The 23,570-nt window shown below is 47.3% G+C and overlaps 1 protein-coding gene across 7 annotated transcripts in view; it reads left to right on the top strand.

Moving 5' to 3' along the window:
• The window catches only part of LOC144155869 (uncharacterized), a 115,363-nt gene that overhangs the window by 18,909 nt on the left and 72,884 nt on the right, over positions 1 to 23,570 (top strand). The window contains exon 1 of one of the 7 annotated variants that reach the window (XM_077687550.1): positions 9,740 to 10,074. The exons of 4 other annotated variants lie outside the window; for them this stretch is intronic. In XM_077687550.1, the coding sequence (XP_077543676.1) occupies positions 9,840 to 10,074 (235 nt within the window). In that variant the 5' untranslated portion in view covers positions 9,740 to 9,839. Of the gene's footprint in view, positions 1 to 9,739; positions 10,075 to 12,923; positions 13,155 to 23,570 lie in introns of those variants that run through there. 2 more of the 7 variants (XM_077687552.1, XM_077687554.1) reach the window with 2 other exon arrangements.

Below are 23,570 nucleotides of genomic sequence, written 5' to 3' on the forward strand. Positions count from 1 at the left end.
GACAATTGGATTCTTATGCGGTTTTATATGGATTTGCTTTCCTCACTATGCCTTAGCACGTCTACGAGCTACAAGGCAGCCGATCTCCTCCCGGTTAATGTGGCCCATTCTAGCCACCTTATCCCGGTTTTGTGGTAGCCGTGAGCCATGGCAACTGTGTGTTCGGTGTAAGAGCAGGCAGGGCGGGATCGTACCTAACGTATATAGGCCACGCCGGAAGCGAAGGAGCGTATGACTGAGCGGGTAATACGCCGCCGCTCAAAGTTGTAGTAGCTGACGAAAAAAAGAAACAAATTGTACTTCGACGAATGCAATATCATACGACAGATACGGGAGCCTGTATCCGTCCTATCTTGTCTTCGTCCACGACTGTCTAACGCCACGTTTTCTTTTATCTTCAAGTATGAACCAACTCGCTCAGCAACAAGTTTTGTTAAACTGTAGCTGACGGTGGGATCACCGATTCACCACGAAGACGGCGTTTTCATAGGCACGCTCAAAAACGTTTCCAAGCTCTTCAAATAACTTATTTGAACTTATGGTAAGAGTCTCTAATGAGTTTCCCCAAAAATATTAGCATTGTTATTAACTACCAGGTTGGTCTACAGAATAGTAGGCACAACCGTTCCGGCAAAACGACGCTTTACTTCCTTTTTCCTAGCTTTAAAATAGCCTGTTTTATTTTCCACTTCTATAGGGACCGGGCAGCTGGACGGGTGGCGCCACCACTCGGCGCTCCCCTCGTCAGTGGAATGAGCCGGTGTATTGGACTACACAGCCTCCTGTTGTTTTTGTCGTGTTTGCTTCGGTGCTTTGAATGATTTGGTGATGTTGTGGGCGGACATGTGAGATGAAACGAAGTTTAGACAGATGTGTTGGGTTCTTAGATGCAGTAACGGCTACGCAAACTTGTCGGACGCTTCTAAAGTTGGGTATCGGCTACAATGGCATGAGCGCTTTTTGCAGCGATCTACGCTTGGCTCCACCCGTTCTGAGTACGAATAAAACTACTATTATTAGTATTCATTTCTTCTTAAATTCACTAACGGCTACATAAACTTATTTGATGATTCTAAGTTGGGGAACGGGCTACACTGACATGAGCGCTTTTGGCAGTGCTCTGCGCATGGCTCCGCGTGATCTGAGTAGGAATCAAACTATTACGAATATTAGTATTCATTTGTACCACTTTAAATTATCTTCACTGACTTCAATGACTACTGCTTCCACTCCAGCCTTAGCGCTGGGATACCTCGATACGTGTGCTTTGAAGAGAAAGACCCTTGTGTACGAAATGGATTACGGTGTAGCCGTAGAAATGTTGCGGTAGTTTATACTTTCTTTCGGTAACCGTGAGCCTTGTGCCTTCGTTTTTGTGAGCGACACTGTGACAGCATGGGAGCCTGAATGCAGAAGTGGAACTCCCACGTTTGTGGTGGTCATTTTATCAGCAAAAGTTATTCACTCACCCAACTGCCCAAGCTACAAACCATCCCTCCTCCCCTTCCCGTTTTACCACCTGCGTGAAATAAATTCTGGCTCCGATAGTTAAAAATGTGGCAGTGTTAACGTCAGCCGGTGTTTTTTTAATGCTTAAGTAATATTTACAGAGTACCTAAAAAATCGTGTAATGCCTTGTGAAGACGCCAAAAACGCGCGATTAGTTGCCTAAAATATGGGTGCATCACCCCGAGTCCTCCAGCACAGACACATTTCCCACACGCTGGAAAAAGTTTAGCTTTCGAGAGGGGTGCACGGAAGTTCAAAATTAAACAGTAAAATCATCTAGCCCTCCGTCTAATGATTACCATGGTTGAACTCAAAGCTTTCTTCGCGCGAAATCGAATGGGAATTGGTCAAAGACGCTGCGATCAAAAGACCAAACTGCGTGCTGGTAAGATTCGAAGCTCAAGTAGTCAAAGTTTAAATCCAGAAGGCAACCAATGAAAGCCGCACGAGAAAGTTTTGCGAGAAACCATCATCGTCGTTAGGCGGAGAAGTGCATGATTTTTCAACGGTACGTGGCAGATTGTAAAACGACCGCAGCAGTCAGTTGTGAAACTGAGTACAGGTTTTTGGCACCCTCCTGTCTATCGTCCTTCAGCCACGCAGGAATTGGTTTTTGAAAAACCATTAACCAATACTAGCCAGCAACTATTGCAATTCTTGTAAAGCAGTGCTTCTCCACGACAAACAATAACGTTCTATCATGCGGTATTTATTCTGTAAATAATTCCCGATGACTGTAGTAAGAGCATTTCTGTGAAATTAAACACGTTTCAGCCGTAGTTAATGAAGTTACGGAAGCGTCGTCCATCACAATTTCTGTTTTGAGGTAAATCTTAGAAGACACCCCCCAACTTTGTCTTTCGCTTGTGCACGATGTCGGCGCCGTTTCGTCATCAACTGCCCAAGGCCAGCGCCGCAGCATTCCTAGGTCGGTTGCACACACCGGCTTTGTGGGAGCATTTAGCTGCAATATACTCCTCGATACGCAAAACTGCATGCAGGCATGAAAAAATTGCATGAAGGAAAGGACTTTCACTTCCAGCTTGGCGCATTGAGCGTCGTCTGCTATTTGTGAATACTGAGTATGGGCGTAAATCACACACATGGCATGCCTCGTAAAGGTCACATCCACGCTCAAGATTTACCGATCTGAAAAAAGCCCCTGTAGTTATCTACGCTTCGCAAACCGCACCGCAGAAAAACGACAGAAAGCCATGCACAACAACGCTGCACTGACCGCCACCGGCATTCCACTGCCGAACGGTTCGCCACGGGTGGCGCTGTTCGCTGAAGCGACGGTGGTGCCATACAACGGCCGCCCGGTCCCTATAAGAACACACCATTCTTTGCCTTTTTCTGCCACTGTGTTCGAATATATGGCCACTAAAACGTTTCAATACAAGCCAATGACGAAACTAAGCCGAGCGCATGGTGTAATGGCGGCCCATGAAGCACAGACGGCCTTGATATGAGCCGCGTAGACGCTAGCGCCAGATGCCTTTCTAGTGTATACAGTAAGAAAGTCTATGGGAGGCGGCGGCGGTGCGTCGCGCGTAACTGTGGACGCCGCGGTCGCTATGGCGCTCTGCACTCTTGGAGATGTGCTTGTAATTTGCTTGGATGGGACTCCATTTATTGGATTAAAGGGACCGTGCAACACCTTTCTCATTTTTTTTTCTAAATCTTAAATGCTTCCAGGACGTGTTCAACAAACCCATCTAGTACTTAGGTTAGAGAGTCACAAAATACCTCAGCCCAAAATTACTTCTGTATGCCCACCGGATTACTTAGAAACTGACTCAAAATATTTTTTTTTCTCTTTCCCAATCTTCGCTTTCTCCGAGCGCTCGAACTCGTCATTAGAGCTATATATCGGCCATTGGCTGGCTTCAATTCAGTTTCAGCAATGAACACACTCGATGGCCAATTAAAAAAAAATCACCACAAAAGCAAAGCATAAAGAGAAGGCGGATCTGGTGCGACGAGCAAATCACGCAGTGCCTCTCCGTGCTGGCGAATAGCTACAGCTCTCACAATGCTTCGAGACTCGAAGGAAAGAGTGAAAGCGTTTATCGGAAGTGTTGCAGAGTCCCTTTAAAGTTGATCGCCAGGTCAATCCCCATCCATGGCACCAATCGCATGGTGAATCGAGTCAATTTACTTTAAGTGTACAGGAACAACTGTGAGGTCTAAGTGCTGGTACACATACAAACGAAAGGACGACAATAATTAGTCACATGACGCATAGGGATTACACAGGGATTAATATGACAAGGTGGGGATGAGATAACAATATGGACAATGACATGACACAATACAAAAAATAATAAGGGATAAACTAATACTCTGTGCCATAATAATAATAACAACAATAATAATAATAATAATAATAATAATAATAATAATAATAATCAATCAATCAATCAATCAATCGTTTATTAACGTGCCCAGGAACAGCCAGAGGGCCTTTGTGCTGGTGCACGAAGACAAAAAAAAACAGGCAATGTAAGAACACCTCACAAGTAATGAAATTAAAAGACAGCGTTACTGACACACACGCACCAGAATATACACCAGAATATACATGCACCCACAGAAAACACAATAACAATCAATCAATCAATCAATCAATCAATCAATCAATCAATCAATCAATCAGTCAGTCAATCAATCAATCAATCAATCAATCAATCAATCAATCAATCAATCATTTATTTGCGTGCCCAGGAACAGCCGGGGGGGCCTTTGTGCTGGCGCACGGAAACAGAAACACACGAAACATAATGTACACATCTCTCAAATACAAAATAAAATACAAAATACAAAGGGAAAAAAAACGAAAGGATAGCTTATATTGAAGTTACGGAATGAAAGTCATTTAAGTGCATGAACTCAAGGATAAAAGACAAATGCAGAATAAGAGAAGTTGGCAGTTACGCCAATACAAACTCACAGACATGTTTGCGAAACAGAGTAGGGCAATCATTAAATATATCAAGGTAATCCGAGTACCGATTGTACGTGCATTGCAGTCGGAACACAGGGCACAAGACACGCAGGCAATTGGGGTTGCAAAAGGTATCATGTTTCCTGGTCCACTTTTGCGGCACATAAAGACGAACATGTTGTAGCAGCTCACCACAAGACACTATGCCGTGCATAATTTTAAAGAGGAAGAGAATATCAGCCTTGTTCCGCCTGGAAGTTAAGCATGATAGCGTCAATGAAGAGGGCGATCCAGGGTTATAATTACTACTATCGCCAAAGCGATGGTTGAAGATAGATATGAACTTATTTTGGACCCTTTCTACAAGCTTACGGTTTGTTTTGCTCGTGCTGTTCCAGACAACAAATGCATATTCAAGCTGAGGACGACATATAGTTGTGTAGAGCTTGAAAAGAGAAAGCGGCTCCTTGAACTCCTTGGACACGCGACAGACAACGCCAAGCGATCGAAGAGCTCTATGAGTAATTACCTGAATATGTGGAGAGAAGCTCAGTTTACTGTCGAAAGTGACGCCTAGGTCATTAACCTCTACCATACGTGGGAGTAATTCACCGTTGATGTTATAGGGAAACAAGATGTTGTCAGTCTTTCTTGTGTATGTCATTACCTTAGTTTTAGATGTATTAATGAGGAGTTTGTTGCATGAGCACCAATGCGAGAAGGACGAGATTGCTCTCTGGAGAGCGGAACAGCTGGCAGAGTTGGAAACAGATTTAAATATTTTTACATCATCGGCATATAAAAGAAAATTACAATCATTAAATATTGTCGCGACATCCTTTATAAAGATTGAGAAGAGAAGTGGCCCGAGCACTGAGCCCTGAGGGACACCACTGGTGACCTCATAGGAAAGAGAAGACTGTCCATTTACATGCACGAAACCTGACCTATCACATAGATAATTGCATATAAGAGATATCAGGGATGGTTGTATATCAAGCTCAGATAGTTTTTTGGCTAAGAGCTCGTGGCAGACGACATCAAAAGCCTTGCTTAAATCAAAGTAGACTACATCAAGTTGACCTCTCCCTTGCACAGCTTCCGAAGCATGCAGCATGAAGTTGACGAGATTGGTAGTGGTCGATCGGCCCGCGAAAAAACCATGCTGTTCAGGTATTAATGTGGTATTTATACTGAATGTGAGTAGTTTATGCAGTATTGACTCAAACAATTTAGAAGCAGCACATAGAATAGATATCGGTCGGTAGTTCGTGGGATCCAATTTTGAACCTGTCTTAAATACAGGAACAACCCTTGCATTCTTCCATCGCGCGGGGAACTTGCCAGACTTGAGAGAAGTTTGAAATATACACGTCAATACTGGAACTAGGATATCACCAAACGCTTTCAGTACGGCAGAAGGAATGCCGTCAGGGCCGCATGAAAATGACGATTTCAATTGTTTCAGAGCTTTCAAAACGAGACTTTCCGAAACCAGCACTTCTGAGTTTTTACAGTAACCTAGAGATTGTGGAGGAGGGCAAGCTGCACTGTTGTTGCCATAAGTGGAACGGAATTGTCGCGCAAAGGCATTGGCAACGTCCGATATGCTCTCTCCTCGTTCATCGATGAGGTTAATGTTCCCAGGTGAATTTTTACATGTTTGAGAACGGACGTGGCCCCAGAAAGCTTTTACATTGCGTGTTGCATCAGCCTCAACCGCGGCAATGTAATTCGACCTATCGCGCCTAACCAGACATTTACAAAGAGATCTGAGTTGACGAAACTCATTCTGCCACCTTTCCTGCCCTGTTTTGTTAGCTTGCTTGTGCGCTCGATTTTTCCTCCCCAAAGCTCGTTTAAGTTCAGCAGAAAACCAACGCGGAAAATTGCCTTTCTTTTCAAATTTTCGGGGAACAAAGCTCCTCAAACCATCGTGAACAACTTCAGTAAAAAATAATAATAATCACAATCAATCAATCAATCAATCAATCAATCAATCAATCAATCAATCAATCAATCAATCAATCAATCAATCAATCAATCAATCAATCAATCAATCAATCAATCAATCAATCAATCAATCAATCTCTTTATTATAGTGCCCAGGTACAGCCGTAGCCTTTGTTCTGGCGCACTTAAGAAAAAGACAGACGACGACACAAATACATCCACGCGTGAGAAGAACAACAAAATACAAGCGAAGAAAAAAACTAGAATGAAGAATAAAGGTCATTTAACAAAATCAATGATTTCGGCACACTAAAGTTTGAACAGTCACGAAAAGATGAAACACAGTGTCATAAAAATTTGACAATACAAACGTGCAGGTATAGATATATATGAGTAGGAACAGTAACAAAGGCGAGCAACATAAACGAAAATAGGGCAATGAAAATAGAATTAAAACTGGTCGGAACCAAGTCGGGGAGAGACAGAAGTCAGAAGGTCGCACATGTAAGACCGAAGGGGTCTATGAAACAGGTCAATATTATGGGAGTAGAGATTGTATGTTTCTTGAAGGCGGTACAATGTGCAGTGTCTATTGCATGTCTTACGGGTACGAAGTATAGAAGACTTACGGGTAAGTTTCGACGGTACTCTAAGATTTACATTAGCAAGCAACTCCGAACAAGAAATAATCCCGTGAACAAGTTTGAATAAAAAAATTAGGTCAGCATTGGTTCGTCTTGAGTTCAAACTTTGGAGAGGATTAGAAGTAAAACAGTCTGAACCATTGCCACTGTGGCGGGAGAAACGATGTTTGTGGATAGATATGAACTTATTTTGCACTTTGTCAAGTATATTACTGTTCGACTGGCACGTGCCGTTCCAAACAACAGAGGCATATTCTAAAATAGGGCGTACAACAGACAAATAAAGCTTTAGTAGTGAGACAGGGTTGCTGAATTCTCTTGATATTCGACAGACAAACCCCAAGCGGCGAAGGGCGCGCTTAGAAATAGAATCCACATGAGCAGAAAATTTTAGCGCACTGTCAAATACCACTCCAAGGTCAGATATTTTATACACACGCGGTAGTGGCACACTTTTCACAACGTACGGGTAAAGTATGGGGTTTGTTTTACGAGTGTAGGACATAACCTTCGTTTTAGTGCCACTAAGTGCAAGTTTGTTCGCGGTGCACCAGTTGCTAAAAGCATCCACATCAGATTGAAGAGCTATGCAATCTTCAGCGCTAGTAACTTCTTTAAATATTTTGATGTCATCAGCATATAACAGAAAACAAGAGTGATTTTTAGAGGCTGAGACGTCATTAACAAACAAAGAAAACAAAAGGGGCCCCAGAACAGATCCCTGAGGCACACCACTGGAAGCATAGTAGGCAGCAGATTCTTTATCATTAACAGAGACAAAACATGACCTATTATTAAGATAGCTGCTGAGTAACTCCACGAAGCAAACGGGAATGTTATAAGTAGACATTTTATGCAGAAGCAAGGAATGGTCAACTACGTCAAACGCTTTGCTGAGGTCACAGTACACGGTATCGAGCTGACCCCGCCCATGCACAGCTTCCGAGGCAAAGGACATAAAAGACACAAGGTTTGTAGTAGTTGAACGGCCAGATAAAAAACCGTGTTGTTCTGGAAGAAGGATGTTTTTGACACTACTCGACAAAATTACGTGCAAAATTGATTCGAACAGTTTGCTTGCCGAGCAGAGGATAGAAATTGGCCTGTAGTTTTCTACCTTTGTTTTCACACCAGACTTAAACACAGGAACAATACGCGCGACTTTCCAAAGGCGCGGGAAGGAACATAATTTTATACAGTTGTTAAATATAGAAGCGAGAATCGGAGCTAGTATGGCCCCGTAAGCTTTTAGTAGTGCGGAGGGAATTCCATCCAGACCAGAGGAAAGAGCTGGCTTTAGCTGTTTGAGTGCCTTGAGAACGTCTTCTTCGGATATAAGGGTGATAGAGAAATTCGAAGAAGACAGTTCGCGGGCGCGGGGGAGGGTATTGGGTCCAAATACTGAACTGAAGTGCTCAGCAAATGCATCGGCAACATACTTTGTCTGGACTTCCGTCTCCATCCCGCCTCTATGCCTCTCTGCTTCAACACTCTTGCTATCCTTATTTAACGCAGAAGCTTTGCTAGGCTCATTGAGGGATTTTACGTGGGTCCTAGCCGACCGGCGCCGCCGTGATTATCATTCGAGCACGTCGAGTACTTGTATCGCAACGCAATTGTATCCTGAGATTTCTAGGCCTCGTGTTGTCATGGGATGCCGCCATGGAGTCGGTTGTCCGCTGTAGTCTCGACCGTAGCACTCACCTTTTCCCCTTTCCTTCGATGTGGGGTCGCTGCTACGGAGAATCTTGTTGTCATTGTTTAAAACGTAATTATACAATAACTTGGTGCCTTGCTTTACGATTTTTTTTATTGTTTCTGACAATAGTTGCTTTTGGTACAAAAAAAAGAGTATTAATGAATACCCAAAGTACGGTTTATTCGGTCTGTATCAGGAGAACACGTATATGTGGGATGTTTGAAGATGCTTGCGACGAGTACGCTTTCTTGCAACCCATAAATCTAGCTTACTCCTTCCGTGTCATGCGCAGCTTATAAAGGCTTAAAGATCAAAATTCGGAGGTAAAATGAACATTGAACCAACTGATAAACGGCGTATAGCTACGCTGGTAAAAGTGCCCCGGAAAACACGCGATCGAGTGATATTTGCAACCAATATTTAATTTTTTTTTTTCAATGCAAGTGGTCATTATGCATCACCCCTTGAAAAACGTACACAGTTTTAGTTTTCTATTCTGTCTCTGTGTTTGTTTACACCGTACGTCACGCCATCCACTTCGCTGCACTTCGCTCTTATTAAGCTGCGAGATACCATGATTATCTTGCGATATACGCGCACAATGTTTTTAAAATGTGTTAAGGCTGCCGTCTTCCAGAAAAGTTTTGGTAACTGTAGCCTCGCAAGCGTAGAATATAACTTACAGACACATCAGTCGTTCGTCGTGCGCCTGAAGCTGCATCCCCAGTTTTTCTTTACTGTCCTCAGTTCAGGTCGTCAAACCCTTTTCATTCTGAAGCAGGGGCAAAACAAGCCGGACGACTTTTGCCGCAACGCCGGACGAGGCGGCCGTTCTTGGGCCGAGGCATCAGCGCCAGCGATAGCGGTTCACGAGATGAGCGTTTCATCTCGCCTGTGTATACCTCTCATCTCGCCGAGAGGGAGACGGTTGCGTTTCTTCTTCTCACCAGCTGGCCGTGAGGTCACAGCCTGTTGTCCCGCGCGGAAATATATTGCCCATCCGCCGTCCGAATGTAAAGCACCCTTGCGTGAAATAAATACGAAAGCATCGTCGATAAGGGCGGCCTTCCGATGGGCGCTGCAGAGCATGCAAAGGCCGTTTGACGTGCACAAAGTCCTTGAGGCCAAACAAGTGGGCGGAGGCAGCGCACAGACTCGTGGTGGTGCCCGTTCGCGCGCGGGCACGAGCGCCGTCGGGCGCCAGCCCAGTCGCGCACTATGGCGCCCAACGTGGACGTCGCCTCTGTCTCGCGTATCCCCCAGCCCTGCGCCTCGTATGGCGCCCCGTCGACTTCTGGCGTTGCGCGTGGCGCACCTGTTTGGTGAGTGATGTCTCTCCTTATTCGCCACCTCTGCTGGCCGCCGAAGGCTCCCCGAGTGCAGTCATGTCGACAGATTTTCGACTCGCACCCCGGGCTCCTTTTGTACGCTCGCTGTGGGCGCAGAAGGGAGCAAGCAAATGTTTCATCAAGCGAATTGAACTAATAACAGTAAAGGAAGACGGGCGGTGTCCTCAGTTCAGGAAGTCGCGCGCTTCCACAGCCCGGGCGGCCCGGTTGATCAGGCGTCGCTGGTCCCAGGGGTGCAGGCGCACTCCCACTAATCAGAGGTTGGGGAAGAGATGGGATCGGGATGTAGAGGGCAAAAATCATACGAAATGGGCTGTTGTAGTGCGAATATTGCATCAGTTGTTTATTATTATTATTATTATTATTATTATTATTATTATTATTATTATTATTATTATTATTATTATTATTATTATTATTATTATTATTATTATTATTATTATTATTATTATTGCGACAGGCTCATGGTGCGAGGGTAAATGTTCGGCACGGGGTCCGGAGAGCTTATCGAACGCCGTCTGACCGACGGATGTTTTATCGAAGCCGTTTTATCGAAACTGTTTTTCTCAGCCTTTTCACTCAACAAAATTTGCAGTGCATTTTTAAGTTTCCTTTATGATACATAATTCGAAAAGCTTGTCTCCACAGCGGGTCTTTAATATATACCCAAATTGGCAGTAATTATAGTAGCCGCCTTTTATTTCCTTCATGCTTTTACTGTTTTGGGGATGCTCAAAGTTTCTCTCCTCATTTTTTTTTATCGGTTCATTGCGCAAGTGGAACTGCTATATCGGATCGCCGTCCCTGTCTAGTCCCCCATCTTATCCGCAGCATACCACGTCATTGCAGCGTATGGGCCAGAATGCCGTGATGGGCCTCTTAGTTTTTCATACTCCGCTTTTGTATCGGCACACAAATAATTACTTTGCCGCGTCTGTTTATGTAAGTAAGTCACTTCTTGGGGCTTGTGCGTACCCCGCCACGGTAGGTTAGTGGCTGAGGCGTTCTGCTGCTGAGCCCAAGGTCGCGTGTTCGATCCCGGCCGCGGTGGCCGCTTTTCAGGTGGAGGTGAAAAGCGAAAACCCCCGTGTGTCGAGATTTCGGCTCACGTGGAAGATCCCTAAGTGGTAAAAATTTATTCGGAGCTCTGAACTACGGCGCGCGTCATAGCCCAGGTCTTGCTTCGGCGTGTTAAACACTACAATCAATCAAATCAGCGCTTGTGCGTCCAATGTCAAAGATCCAACTTGACAGAAAAGCCTTCCCCAATTTCTGCATTTCTAGCTTCCTTTATTGGAACGGTGTTTATTTATAGTGGGTTATCATGCCTTGTCCTCCTCTTATCAGCCACTTAATTCGAACTAAAGAGAAAAAAAAGTCCCTGTTCTGCCAGTTGGTTCGTCTTCGTCTCTCTCCCCCTCTTTGTGCCCCAGCATGTCTCAGGTCTTGAGCCTACACGCTTCCATTTATTTATTTATTTTTTTGGCTCAGGCCACGTGTTCTCTTTTTGATCTCTATTTTCATGGTGCTGTCGCCGTCGTACGCCTAGCCAGAACTGCGCTTCCAGAGACGGAATTTGAAAGGCTAAATTCAATTTCGAAGATAGCCATAGTCCCCTCCTGTTCTTGTGACCTCGTTCCCTCCAAAACTGACTTTGGTTCCACTTATTCTACTATTTCAACGTGTTTTTGGCACTGGAGAAGCGAAGTAAGATGGTTCCAGACGTACCGCACAATAGCGCCGGCTGAATAATGAGTTCTGTCAGAGGGCTTGCTTTGGTGACGCAGTAGTCGCCTCGGGCTATTCGGGACAGAGGGGACGGTGGCTATCGAACATAATCAGTGCTTGGGGCCTCCCACCTGCTCGTTCGGGGCCTCACTTTCAATGTCGAACCCCCCCCCCCCCCCCTTATCACTGATCTTTTCAAAGTTCTTGGCGCGATATTTCTCCAAGATGCACGAATTGCGAACACGTGGTCAGACTAGGAATCACGTGCATACCACGTGACTAGAAAAATTAGGGGGACACAAGACTCCAGATCACGTGATAATGAGAAGTGACGCAAGGTGTATATTTGGCAATGCCAATCTAAGTACACCGAACACAATAAAGGAATATTGCTCACGGGATTAGGGTTGCTAATATAGTGGCAAATACTGTAACGCAAAAAAAAAAAAAACTGGAATATACATGCTTGAGAGCTATCAAGGAACACGCAAAAAATAAAAGATAAAAGGCTTATTTATTAACATAAAGGTGCCCGAAAACAACGAGACGGCGGGAAAGACGCACGCGTGAACATGTATGTGCTGGTTCTTGCACACAGTGCACGGCCGAGACAATGTCGAATGAAATTAGCTGCAGATTAGGTTAGTACAAAGGTCACTTAAAAAATAAACACTGAAAATGACAGTGAAAGCAGCAAAACCACACTTTCGATAAAACGAACGGAGGTGGTTCGATAAAACGACTTCGATAAAACGGCGTTACATAAAACGGCGTTCCTTAAAACGGTGTTCCATAAACTGCCTGAAAACCGTTCGGCACGTGATAATGAAACGCTGATCACGGCCTATCGTATAGTGAGGGCCAAACAAACGCGATTATCTCAATTACGTCCGTCAACACGTGCTGCGCGTGACTAGTATCTGCCAGTAAGCAAACAAACAAAAAAGGATCGCGGCCCAGGCGAGTCTGGCGTCGGAAAACTGTTCCAATTTCCGCACTCCTCCACCCTCAGCGGGGAACCGCAGCCGTCGTCTTCGTGTAATTTTTGTTACCGCTTTATTTGGAGCCGAGCGCGGAACTTGTTTATCGCGCCGACTACCGTCGCCAGCCGTCGAACGTTCAGCCAGGAGCGCAGCGCGCGCGCGCTATTAGTCATGCATTGTGCGAAAAGGATCCGTGTCGCGCCAGTGTCGCTCACACGGACGGCACGCGTCTCCCCGCACTGCACGCCGCGATGGAGCCCGACGGTCATTCACGTACGTACGGCCTGCACGTCTAGGCGGCCCATCATTCCCGGAAGCGCCTTGGCTTGCCGCCCGACTTTCGTGAGTGCTAACAGAGCCTCCGCTCATCAGTTAAGCTTTATCTCACGGGTGAAGGCCGCAGAAGGCGAAGGGTGGATGAATGAGATGCCTCTTCGTCCGCCCTTGAGCCGATCGGTCCGCGTATTCTTCTCGCACCTGTCAATCCTACCAGGCGCTCGTGGAGGTCTCGATTTGCGCACTCCAGGCTGCGCATCACTGCAGGCGCGAATTGATCCTTTGCGACGAAATGCAACGCCGGGAACGTCCTGATTGGACAATTAGTTTATACTTCCCTCCCCGGACAGAGTAACTGTTCGGGAAGCTGCAGTACCTGATTTTGCTAGCTAAGAACCAGGAAGCCCCGGACGCCATTGTCTATGCAGCCGGAATTCCGGAAATTGCTGTTATAGATGGATGTTTTTGAACTGTCAGGTGCGATGCGGTTTATGCACGACTAAATGAGACGGCGCAACGCTTTGGTTTCTCTGATTGGGGTTATACGGGCAAAAGCTACGCCTGGGCTATGAGCCCCTCCATAGCTACGGATTGATTAAGACCACCTGAGGATGTTTCAAGTGAGCCGAATATTTCCGTCTTTCAAGCCCACGTTCTCACGGGAAGACGACAGCATCGTCGCTGGCATGTTAGACCACTTCCACTTTCGTCGTATTTTTGTGAGTCAGAGAATTCAGCCTGTCACTATTTTTTTTTCTCTCGCCAACACAAGCACGCTTTCCGCTGTCCGGGATTGACTTCGATCACTCGCTCGATAACCACGCGAAAAAAAATTCACAGCATATCCACGGGTTGAATGATGATGAGTGGGCGAAGCTCCTGAGGGGAAATCATCGGTAAAACCGTGACTCTTCAGTGAAAGTTCGCCCACTACATCTGTGTCCGAACGTAACGTCTAGAAAGTCTCGCTTAAACCGCGCGTCGGCACCTTGGGGCTGAGCTCGCCTGCTGCGTTTTGCAGACGCCTCACGAGCTCTCACTGCATCGGGGTCTGCCTGCCGATACGCGCGCTTTCTCGCCGCTTCCCGTTCTCTGACGTTTTGGAGATCCTCTTCGCGCCGCAGCCGTGCCGCTTCGCGTACGGCAGGGTCCTCGCGCCGTTGCCGTGACGCTTGGGCCTCTCGTTCTCGAACGCTGGGATCTTGGCGGCGTCGTCGCGCAGCCAGACGACACGCTTCGGCCTCCCGCTCTCGTACGGCAGGATCTTGGCGGCGGCGTCGAGCAGCTTCACGGAGCGCTTCTGCCTCGCGGGCTCGCACATCTGCAGCCTTATCCATCGGGCGACTCCGAGCGCGCGCCAACAGCGAACTGATTTTATTACAACGCTCCCCGCCATCTAGTAAACAATCCAAGAATTAAACTAGAGGTAGCCACGCCATCTAGTAAACAATCCAAGCGCATCTTTTCATCATATACAAGTACCGCCATCTAGTAAACAATCCAAGAACTAAACTAGAGGTAGCCACGCCATCTAGTAAACAATCCAAGCGCATCTTTTCATCATATACAAGTACCGCCATCTAGTAAACAATCCAAGAACTAAACTAGAGGTAGCCACGCCATCTAGTAAACAATCCAACAACTAAACTAGAGGTGGCTACATACATACGTCGAGGATTGACAGACCCACGCCCTAAGGAGCTTCGCCCCTAAAATTAGCGCACAAGGGTCACGTCCGCGGTTGTGCTTCGCACTGCATTCATTTCAGTTTTCAGCCTTCCCATTCGGCGGCTTGAATAGGCATTTTCTTACTTAGATGCAACCACCACAATCCGCGCTATACCGAATTAACGATGAATGAAGCAAAACAGCATAAAAGCGCTCGGCATAATCAGCCTCGCCATTTTGGGGAGATCGCTCGTAGGTCAATGTCTGCGACGGGTTTTATGCACAGAAGGCGAAATAGTGAAAGCACCGCGAGATTGCGTACATTTAAAGCAATGATAAGCTTTTTTTCTTGTCAAATTGAAGATGTATTCTCACTATACGTATTCAAATATATTGCGCATAGCGGGACTAAACGGGAATCATCTCTTCCAGATAAATAATAACAAGAAACCTGGTGCGCATTGATATGTGACCAAATTCTTTGCTGGCTGTCATTTCGCTACAAAGACACACCAATCTAATGGATGGCAGTGATGGTCATACCCCTCCTTACATACTAACGTCAATCTTCCCCTCCTCGTGGATAGAATAATCACTGCTCCCTATCCTCAACGAGGGGCGGATTGAGGACGAACTGATTTTTGTGTGTCTCAACGTCATATTTTATAATCAAAACTAACCAATGGTGACTTCGGAGGTTTGTGTGTGGGTTTGTCCGCGCGCGCCTCGCACGGTATTTTTGTACCCCCCCCCCCCTCACCCAGTGTAAAATTTTGGCGTTTTGATGTATCCTAACTTGTCCACATTATACCCGGTGGCGCCTATAGGCCACGCGTTTCGTCGATGGGCGAAACACTAACATCTGTTTTTTTCTTTCTTTCTCTCTCCCTTAATCTTGACGGTTGTGGGACCCACGTTTCGGCGCGATAAGTGTTCGAGTTAAATATGGCAGGCGGCGTGTATACAGGCCGAAAGCTATATTCACTTCATTAGCTCTCAGTCTCAGCCAACCTCGCGCTATACCGCAGAGTTCATTTTCGCTTATGCCGGTATTTATCTATAGCCGTATCTTTGTAGCTAACCCTTTCGTAAAAAAAAAAAAAAAGCTCCATGTCAAAGCTTTATAAAAAAAACAACGAACTTACCATTATGAGTTTTCTGACCATACCTCCCCCCCCCCCTTCCCCCATTTTTTGTAACGTACGTTTAAGAAGTTACGCGTTTTGTAGCTTAAATGGACTAATATATTATACACATGCGCTTGTTGAAAATAAATAAGGAGTAGGAGGAGGTAGAAGACAAAAAAATTTGCGCCAACTCACCCTGTGGTGGTGTTTGGAAAGCAAAGCTGTAAACGACACCCAAATGTTAACTCATGCGACGTCACCAGAATTCCCACACGTGGCTCTACAAAGAGCGAAACCAGAGACAAGTGAAATGCACTTAAACAAACCCTTTATTCTTTGCTGAGAATTTTCTAAGCTAAGAATTTGCTAAGTATTATTCTTGGCTAAGTTAAATGCGTGATTCATGAACGGTGGTTGGTAAAGTTGTATTGGTGAAGCACATGAGTGAAAACTCTTTTTTATAAAATTAAAGGAAGCTCAGACCAGGTGTTAGACGATCTCACTTCTCCGTCGCTGCCGTCGCCGACGGAGACGACAAGATCGGCGGCAGAGACGAAGGAGGAGTGAGATGTCATGCGTTGGTGTGAACTTCCTTTAATTTTTATAGCTCCTAGTGCATGCGGAAAACGTGCACGCGGCAGTCACACGTGCCGTGGGTGCAGGGCACAGTTTCGCGAGAGGTTGTGTGACGCTATCACGTGGCATTCAGCGAGAACACAGGGGGTAAACCCGCAGATGTGCTCGGTGAGTGCACCGTCTGTATCCCCCGTCTCCGCTTGGGCTCGTAGCTCACTCGGTAAGATAACGGGCTCTCACTCCGTTTCTCTATTCGTTCCAGGTTCGATTCCTGGCGGTGCCAGTAACTTCTTTTATTTCTTTGCGGGAGTTTTCTGTTGACACCAACGGTCGCGACAGAACCTTTGGGCGGTAGAGGTAAAAAGCTTTGCTCTAAAATGTCTAAAGAACAAAAGATAGCCCGCACACCGCATGCTAAGCGACGAAAGTATTGGGTTTTTACTTTGAAAAGCGGTTTCCCGCCTCTCTGACACTGTTTATATTTTCGGGAAGGATTAATGTTAAAGTTTCTGCCAGCCGGCACTCCATTGTAGCTATACACTGCGCGGAAAAAAGGAACAACACAAAAAGATATGACACACGGACAGACGCTGACTTGAAAATGGGGTTTATTATCTAGATTACCCGTTCTCTGCGGTGGTCTCTATCACTGGCTAGATTACGCGCTCACTTTCGTTCTGGTGTTTTTGCTGCTTGTTTTACCAGATAGATAGCACCGCGCATAATGAAAAGCATAGAATTTTCATTATACGCGGTGCCTGCCGTTTCCATAATTGTTAGCGCAGATCCCCATATGTGTCAATACTTATTGAATGTGTTTTCCAAACCAAGCCTCAGTTGGTAGTCCACGTGGTGGCGGACTGGATCTAAAATGCCGGCATCGATAAAGGCTGGGCGCGCTGTATCGTTGATCCGGCTTGACAGGGTGCTTGTGAAGGCCGAGGTGGTTTCAACCGTATCAAGCTTAAAACGGCGCCAAGGTCGTAGAAACCAATGTTTAACGGGCATCACAAGTTCATCTCCTAAATTCAAAAACGTTCAGGGGGTTAATTCAACGCGCCGAAGCTTCATCTGAGCGATGAGGCGCGCCCTAGCGGAGGGCTCTGGATTAACTTAGGCCACCTGGGCATCTTTAACGTGAGCCGAAATCTCGACACACGGGTGCTCTCGCTTTTCGCCTCCATCAGAAAAGCAGAAACCGCTGCCGGGATCGAACCCGCGTCCTTGGGCTCAGCAGCTCAAGGACGCGGGTCCAAGTTCACCTCTTGGATATCAATGCTCCCCGAACCCGACACTGTGCAGGCTTATAAAAGACATAATCACGCCTTTGCTACTGAGCCACTGCGGCGTGTCCAAGTTCATCTCTTGGAAAATATTAATGTTCCCCGAACCCGACACTCTGCAGGCTTATAAAAGACCTAATCACGGCAGGATCGCCCTAGACTTCCCAGGGTTCCTCTACATGAACTAAAGTATGGGATCGGGATAAACGCTCGTTATTAAAATACGGAGGAAATGCAAGGCCGGGGCCGGAATCGAAGCATCCTCTTCAACCTAAACAACAAATGTCAGTAACGAAATGGGCCGGCAGTCTGGCAACTGTGCATGCTTGAAGGATCATACATACTGCGAATGTATTGGCACGAACAATGTGCGATGTGCGAACAGAGCACATTGTTCTCAACAATACAATGCAGATACAATGCAATGGAATTTCATTGTAACAGCTAGGAAGGAAGGAAGGAAGGAAGGAAGGAAGGAAGGAAGGAAGGAAGCAAACTTTATTTTCCTAAACACCCTTAGTCCAGGGCGCCGTCTTGGGGAGCTGTGGCCATGGCTTCCTCCGCTCTGGACGTCAGCAGGAGCTGTGTCGCAGCGCTGGGGTTCGCGCGGCGCATGTTAAGGTATAAGAAATAGGTGAGGCTCTGAGATGAACACAAGGCAGTTTGCTCTCGTGTGTATAGAGATCTCGGCGGAAACAGATGCATGACAAATTTTTGGGCAGATAGAAGTACGTTCAATGTCGTTTTCGCATCGCTTTATGTTAAGATTATTTTTTTTACCCGCCCCTCCTTCCCTCCTCCTAGAATACTAACGAGGTTTTCAAAAGTTGGTTCTCGTGAGTATTACACATTCTTTTCATGGTCCGCCTAACACCGCGTTCAAAGGCAATGCCCCCCGTGCTGTCACCGAGAGGCAATACGTTCAGGTTCTGCGACGAAGCGGAAAGGACGCCCCGGTATTTCCGTGATGATGAGCGCGTGTCCCATTACGCGCGACATTCTATACAGAGCGCGCGAACAGGCCCCTCGGACTTGCGCCTCTGCTCAGTTCGCTCGTCACGGCACGCGTTCGCAACAGTGCTGAGCGGACGGCGACGCCTGGAAAACTTTCCCCGGAAAGGAGCAAAACTTGAGCATGATTATTTCTTTCCTACACGGGAAGGTGGGTCCAATGACGGATATCGTGTAAGGCAAGCACAGCGCCAGACGAAAGCACCGGGGCGTCAGCAACAGCGCTCCGTCGCTCCGCCCGGTTGTCTCGCTCTAAATACCATTATTCTGGTTGACGTTGATATCACTATCCAAGCGTGGTCAATTAGCAGGAGGTATTCAGTGCGAAGACAGCCGTCAAAGGCCAGAAAGCAGTATCACACGACGTTATCCCCGTCTCATAAAATCCTCGCTGCTTCTGTTGCTGCTTAGGCGATGCGCGTCATGGCACTGGAACAACTGGCGTCCGGTTGTAATGGCCAGTTCCTGTGGTTGCTTCCTGTTCACGCATATTTACACATGCGTCGTCCCGACGTTAGGCCTAATGGCACGATTTAAGGTCTAACGTCATCAACTGGTACCCACAGCTCGACTGACGGGGTCGGATTTTGAGTCGCTAAATATATTGCCACGGCTCAGTAATGTTGAGGGCGAAGTTACCCACTAGGCCTACGTGACTGCATCTCATTAAAAGGGTACGTACAGCCGGTAAAACGCTTGTCTATAACAGAGATTTCAACTTCAACCAGCTACATCCGAAAACTGCCGAAACATACTCGTTCCAAACATGTCGGAGGCAAAAGCGAAGGGCTAAGACTTCAGAATTCCGCAGTAGCTTTATTCAAATCCCGCTCCGGCGGGGCAGGATAGGGCTGAGAGTACGAACTCTGTGTTATAGATAAGCCTTTTACCGGCTGTACAGAACAGAACAGCAAAAAGAGGCCTCCGGACGCGCCCATGAGGCAGGGGTAAAAGGCGAGAAAGAAGAAGGGGGATGGGAATATGTGGGATCGTCAGTGATTGGGGCACAACCGTCGCCCGCTAAATAGCTTTAGTCTTCGCAGTTGAGTTCATCGCTACAATATTTTATTCCCCCTCAGGACTGACGTTGCTTGGCACGTCAGGCTCAAATTTCGGGTTACTTATCGTTATGCCTAAACATTTAACGTAAGGCCTAACGTCACGCTTTCGGTCTCACGTCGTCATCCGCTACCCATGGGAAAACGTACTCATTGTACTCAACGTACCTCTTGAAAGCTGTGGATACCAAGCGTGACGTTAGGCCTAAACTGCGGCGTCCCGGCATATACAGGCATGCATACTCATAAGTTGAACATACCCGCGATTGGATAATGGAAACGCTTTTAAACAAGAATGTGCGTTTCTGTAACGCGCGTTAGTACAGATGCTTCTGGTGCATGCACAAGCAATCAATGATTTAATTAGCATAAAATCGATTAGAGCGCAAGTACTGGGAGGCGGGTCGTCCGCAAGAGATCTGTTGGAATCATGTATGCATATACACGCCCAGAGTATAGCGCGTACTCGCATGGCGCATGTGTTACTTTAAAAGCAGCATGCGTATACGCTGCCTTTGCGCGATATTTCGTGATTGGCACAGCCAAACCGCGTCTATTCGAAGTCGGAGTCTATTCCAAACCACGTCTATTCGAAGTCGGAACTGTCGGAGTTGGTGGAGGAAAAAAAGGGGTGGTTGACGGGCGCCACTGTCACGGTCGCCGGTTCTCCCATAAGGACTTCAGCATGCCTTCCATCTCGCATTGGTCTCCACAGGGGTTGCTTGTTTGCTCTTGATACTATTCCGGTTCATCTTCTGTATTAGGCCTACCGTGCATCAGATCCCGTTCGCAACGGAATGGAACCTAGTGCAATTTTGCCGCTGCTCTCGCTGCCTTCGCTGTTGATGATGATGATAACGCGTGCTTTGAAGGCGAAAGCCTGGAGATACTCACAAAAAAAAAATTTTTATTGCTGCATCGTTTTTTAATATCTTTCTCCGCTTTCGTTTCTTCGTCTTTTAGCGCGAATTTCGTCAACCGGCTTCGTTTCTGCTACACCGTGCTTGCGTCTCTTCCTCGGCATTCTACGCCACAGCTTGCCTAAAATCAGGGTTCAGCGCGGATGGTGAGAACCGGTTCTATCCACGAGCCATCGCATTCGGGTGTCACGTGGCACGCACTATTCTACAAGTTGTAAGCTTCCAATTCATATTTTGGTGGACTATTTGAAACGTGCACATTGAAGGATCCCGCTTCCTTGCCCGCAAGTGTGTATGTGCCACAACGAAAGGAACAACACAGCAACAACTTTTGTTGCTGCCGACGTGCAGAGATACGGTAGAGCACCGCGATACTACTGTGCAGACCCGGGTTCAAGTTCCAAGTGCTCAAACCACAAGCGTTCTTTGTGTACTCGTTACGGCGACGGCCATTTTTTTGACCGGACAGCCACAGCAACAAGAACAACGGCACTTTTTCGCGAAATGGGGCACTTGAGGCTTTCGTCTCAAAAAATGTGAGCGCTAGCCGTGGATCTCGCGCCGGGAAAGGGAAACAGCAGTGTTGGAGGAGGATTTTGAGGAATGGCGCCGGAGGAGGGCATACGCCGCTGCCGCACGTGCATTACAAGCCGCCTTGAGGGAGGAAGGCAAATGCGGTGAACACGGCACACGTCGGCCGGAAAGTCCGACCGCACAAGTTAGGAATACCCGCGAAGGGTATAACCGACAATAATTTGTCTATACTTCACAGAGGGGCCAAATCCCTCCACGGCAACTGGTCATCTTCAGGCCGCTTGAGAGTGTTTCACATCAAGTGTGGTGCTGGGCACAGTTCCACAGCAAGTGCCTCATGTTTGCCTTTACTGGTTCGCACGAGGACGGCACTGCGGCTTTGTCTTGGCTCCGACGTAGCGTAACCGCTGGTGTGTCTTTGTCATCGTCCTGGTATCAGTGGCGGTCCCAAGGGGGGGGGAAGGGGGGGGGGGGGGCGAAGGGGGCGGTCGCCCCCCCCCGAAAGAGGTCCTCAGTTTCTTATTTTTAGTTTTTTTAAGCATTCCACTTGCGCGAAGTTAAATCCCAGCGGGTTGCACCGCATACGCGCACACGCCTCCATGGTTATCACCACCTCCGCAGAATTGGCGCAAGGAGGGGAGCGATTCTTTATTCGCCTCGCCCCCCCCCCCCCTCAAAAAAAAAATCGCCCACCCCAAAACCGATCTCTGGGACCGCTACTGCCTGGTATCATGTTACACGTTTCGTTTACTCGTCAATCTCCACATTCCCAAGAAAGACGACGATGACCAACAGCTGGTGTAAGCAAAACGGTGAACCTTATGATGGCTTGAATTTGTCTTTTCTGTCGGTCTTAGGTGTTGGTTCCAACGGGGATATGGGGTACAGCAGGCTTTGGGTCTCGAAATGCCGCGCCTTCACCTAAGTTCCATTTTTACATCTACTGCTCCAAAATAAAACGCCTAAAATATCATGTGGCCGCCCATTAAAACACATTGGGATGCTGCTCTCACACGTTTGTTAGAAAGAAGAAATGCGCGTGGAGCTCGTGCGACCCGTGCCGCTCGTAGCCACGAATTCGCGTTCACTTAGCATGCCGTCGGAGACCTCGTCCCCCCCAGAGCAGCCCCGACAGCCTCTGCACGGTGACCGCCGCTACTTCATTAACACCCCTGAGTGCCCCCTCCCTCCCCCGGGTGTCTTCGTCAGCAGGACAAGTGTGCGTCGAGAAACGTAACGTCGCGCCTCACAATGCAGCCTCCATGGTCGCCGAAACCGGCATGCATAGGCCGCCCGGGAGTCAGGACGGCCGTCGCGCTACCATGGGCGGTGACTTCGGCAGCGTGGCGACCTGCCCTGCAGTGCGCAGTGAAAGCGAAGTGAAGTACAGCGTGGGTTGGAACTCCTTGAAGAAATGGCTCCCGGCTTCCATGCGCAGCACCCAGCATCTGGTACGGGCCCTTGCAAGCCGCCCTAAAGCAGTGTAGCTACATGCCCTGGAGCGGCGTGTAGCGGCTTTGGAGCAGCGTGTACCTGCTCTGGATCCGCGTGAAGCTACCCTGGAGCGTTCGGTGGCAGAAATGAGCATCAAGCGTGTGTCAAGCTTGAGAAATTGCCGCACCCAGACGAGCAGGGCACTCGCCAGAAGGAAATCCTTACCACGGACTCGGAGGTGCGGCACGCGGATTTCCCAATGCCACCGACTGAAGCTAATCGTAAGATTATCCAGTTGAACGTGAAGTTTGTTTCGTGTCAGACATTTTTACTTGCATTTTATTTTCCTCATCGCGTCTGTTTGTCAGATCTGTCCTGATATCCATGGTGGTGTAGAAATAAAGCGGTAGTATACGTTGTGTCAGCGATGTCCAACGCGCAGTCATTTGTCCTTGGCCGTGTATAGCTAAGCCGAGTGTAACTTACCGTAAAGTTTCGAGAGAACGCCCTCCCCCGAATCATCGCCCACCCTCTTTTGGGGTGAAATATTCAATTTACTAAAAGACCCCGAAGATCGCCCATCCCCTAAAATAGATGGCTTTAGCGCCAATGAGTGAACGAATTAAGCGCGAATCATCTGTTCATGTGTTCATGGGGTCACTTATTTGTCCTTTCCGCACTCGACCCGACAGCTCTCCCATCCCGCATTTTTCCTTTGATATCCCTGTACTTTGGGTGGGTGTTCTTTTGGAATTTTACGGTAAGCCCAGCTCTGGAAAATTTTTAGTGGCCGTCTATTTCAAGGGAAGTGGGGGAGCCTATATCACCAGTGTGCGGGGCAGCGTGAAACTAAGTGATGGACGACATAAGC

This window comes from Haemaphysalis longicornis, unplaced genomic scaffold (assembly GCF_048455015.1).
Source record: "Haemaphysalis longicornis isolate Haplotype H1 unplaced genomic scaffold, Haemaphysalis longicornis Haplotype H1 scaffold_1, whole genome shotgun sequence".
NCBI classification, from domain to species: Eukaryota; Metazoa; Arthropoda; class Arachnida; order Ixodida; family Ixodidae; genus Haemaphysalis; species Haemaphysalis longicornis.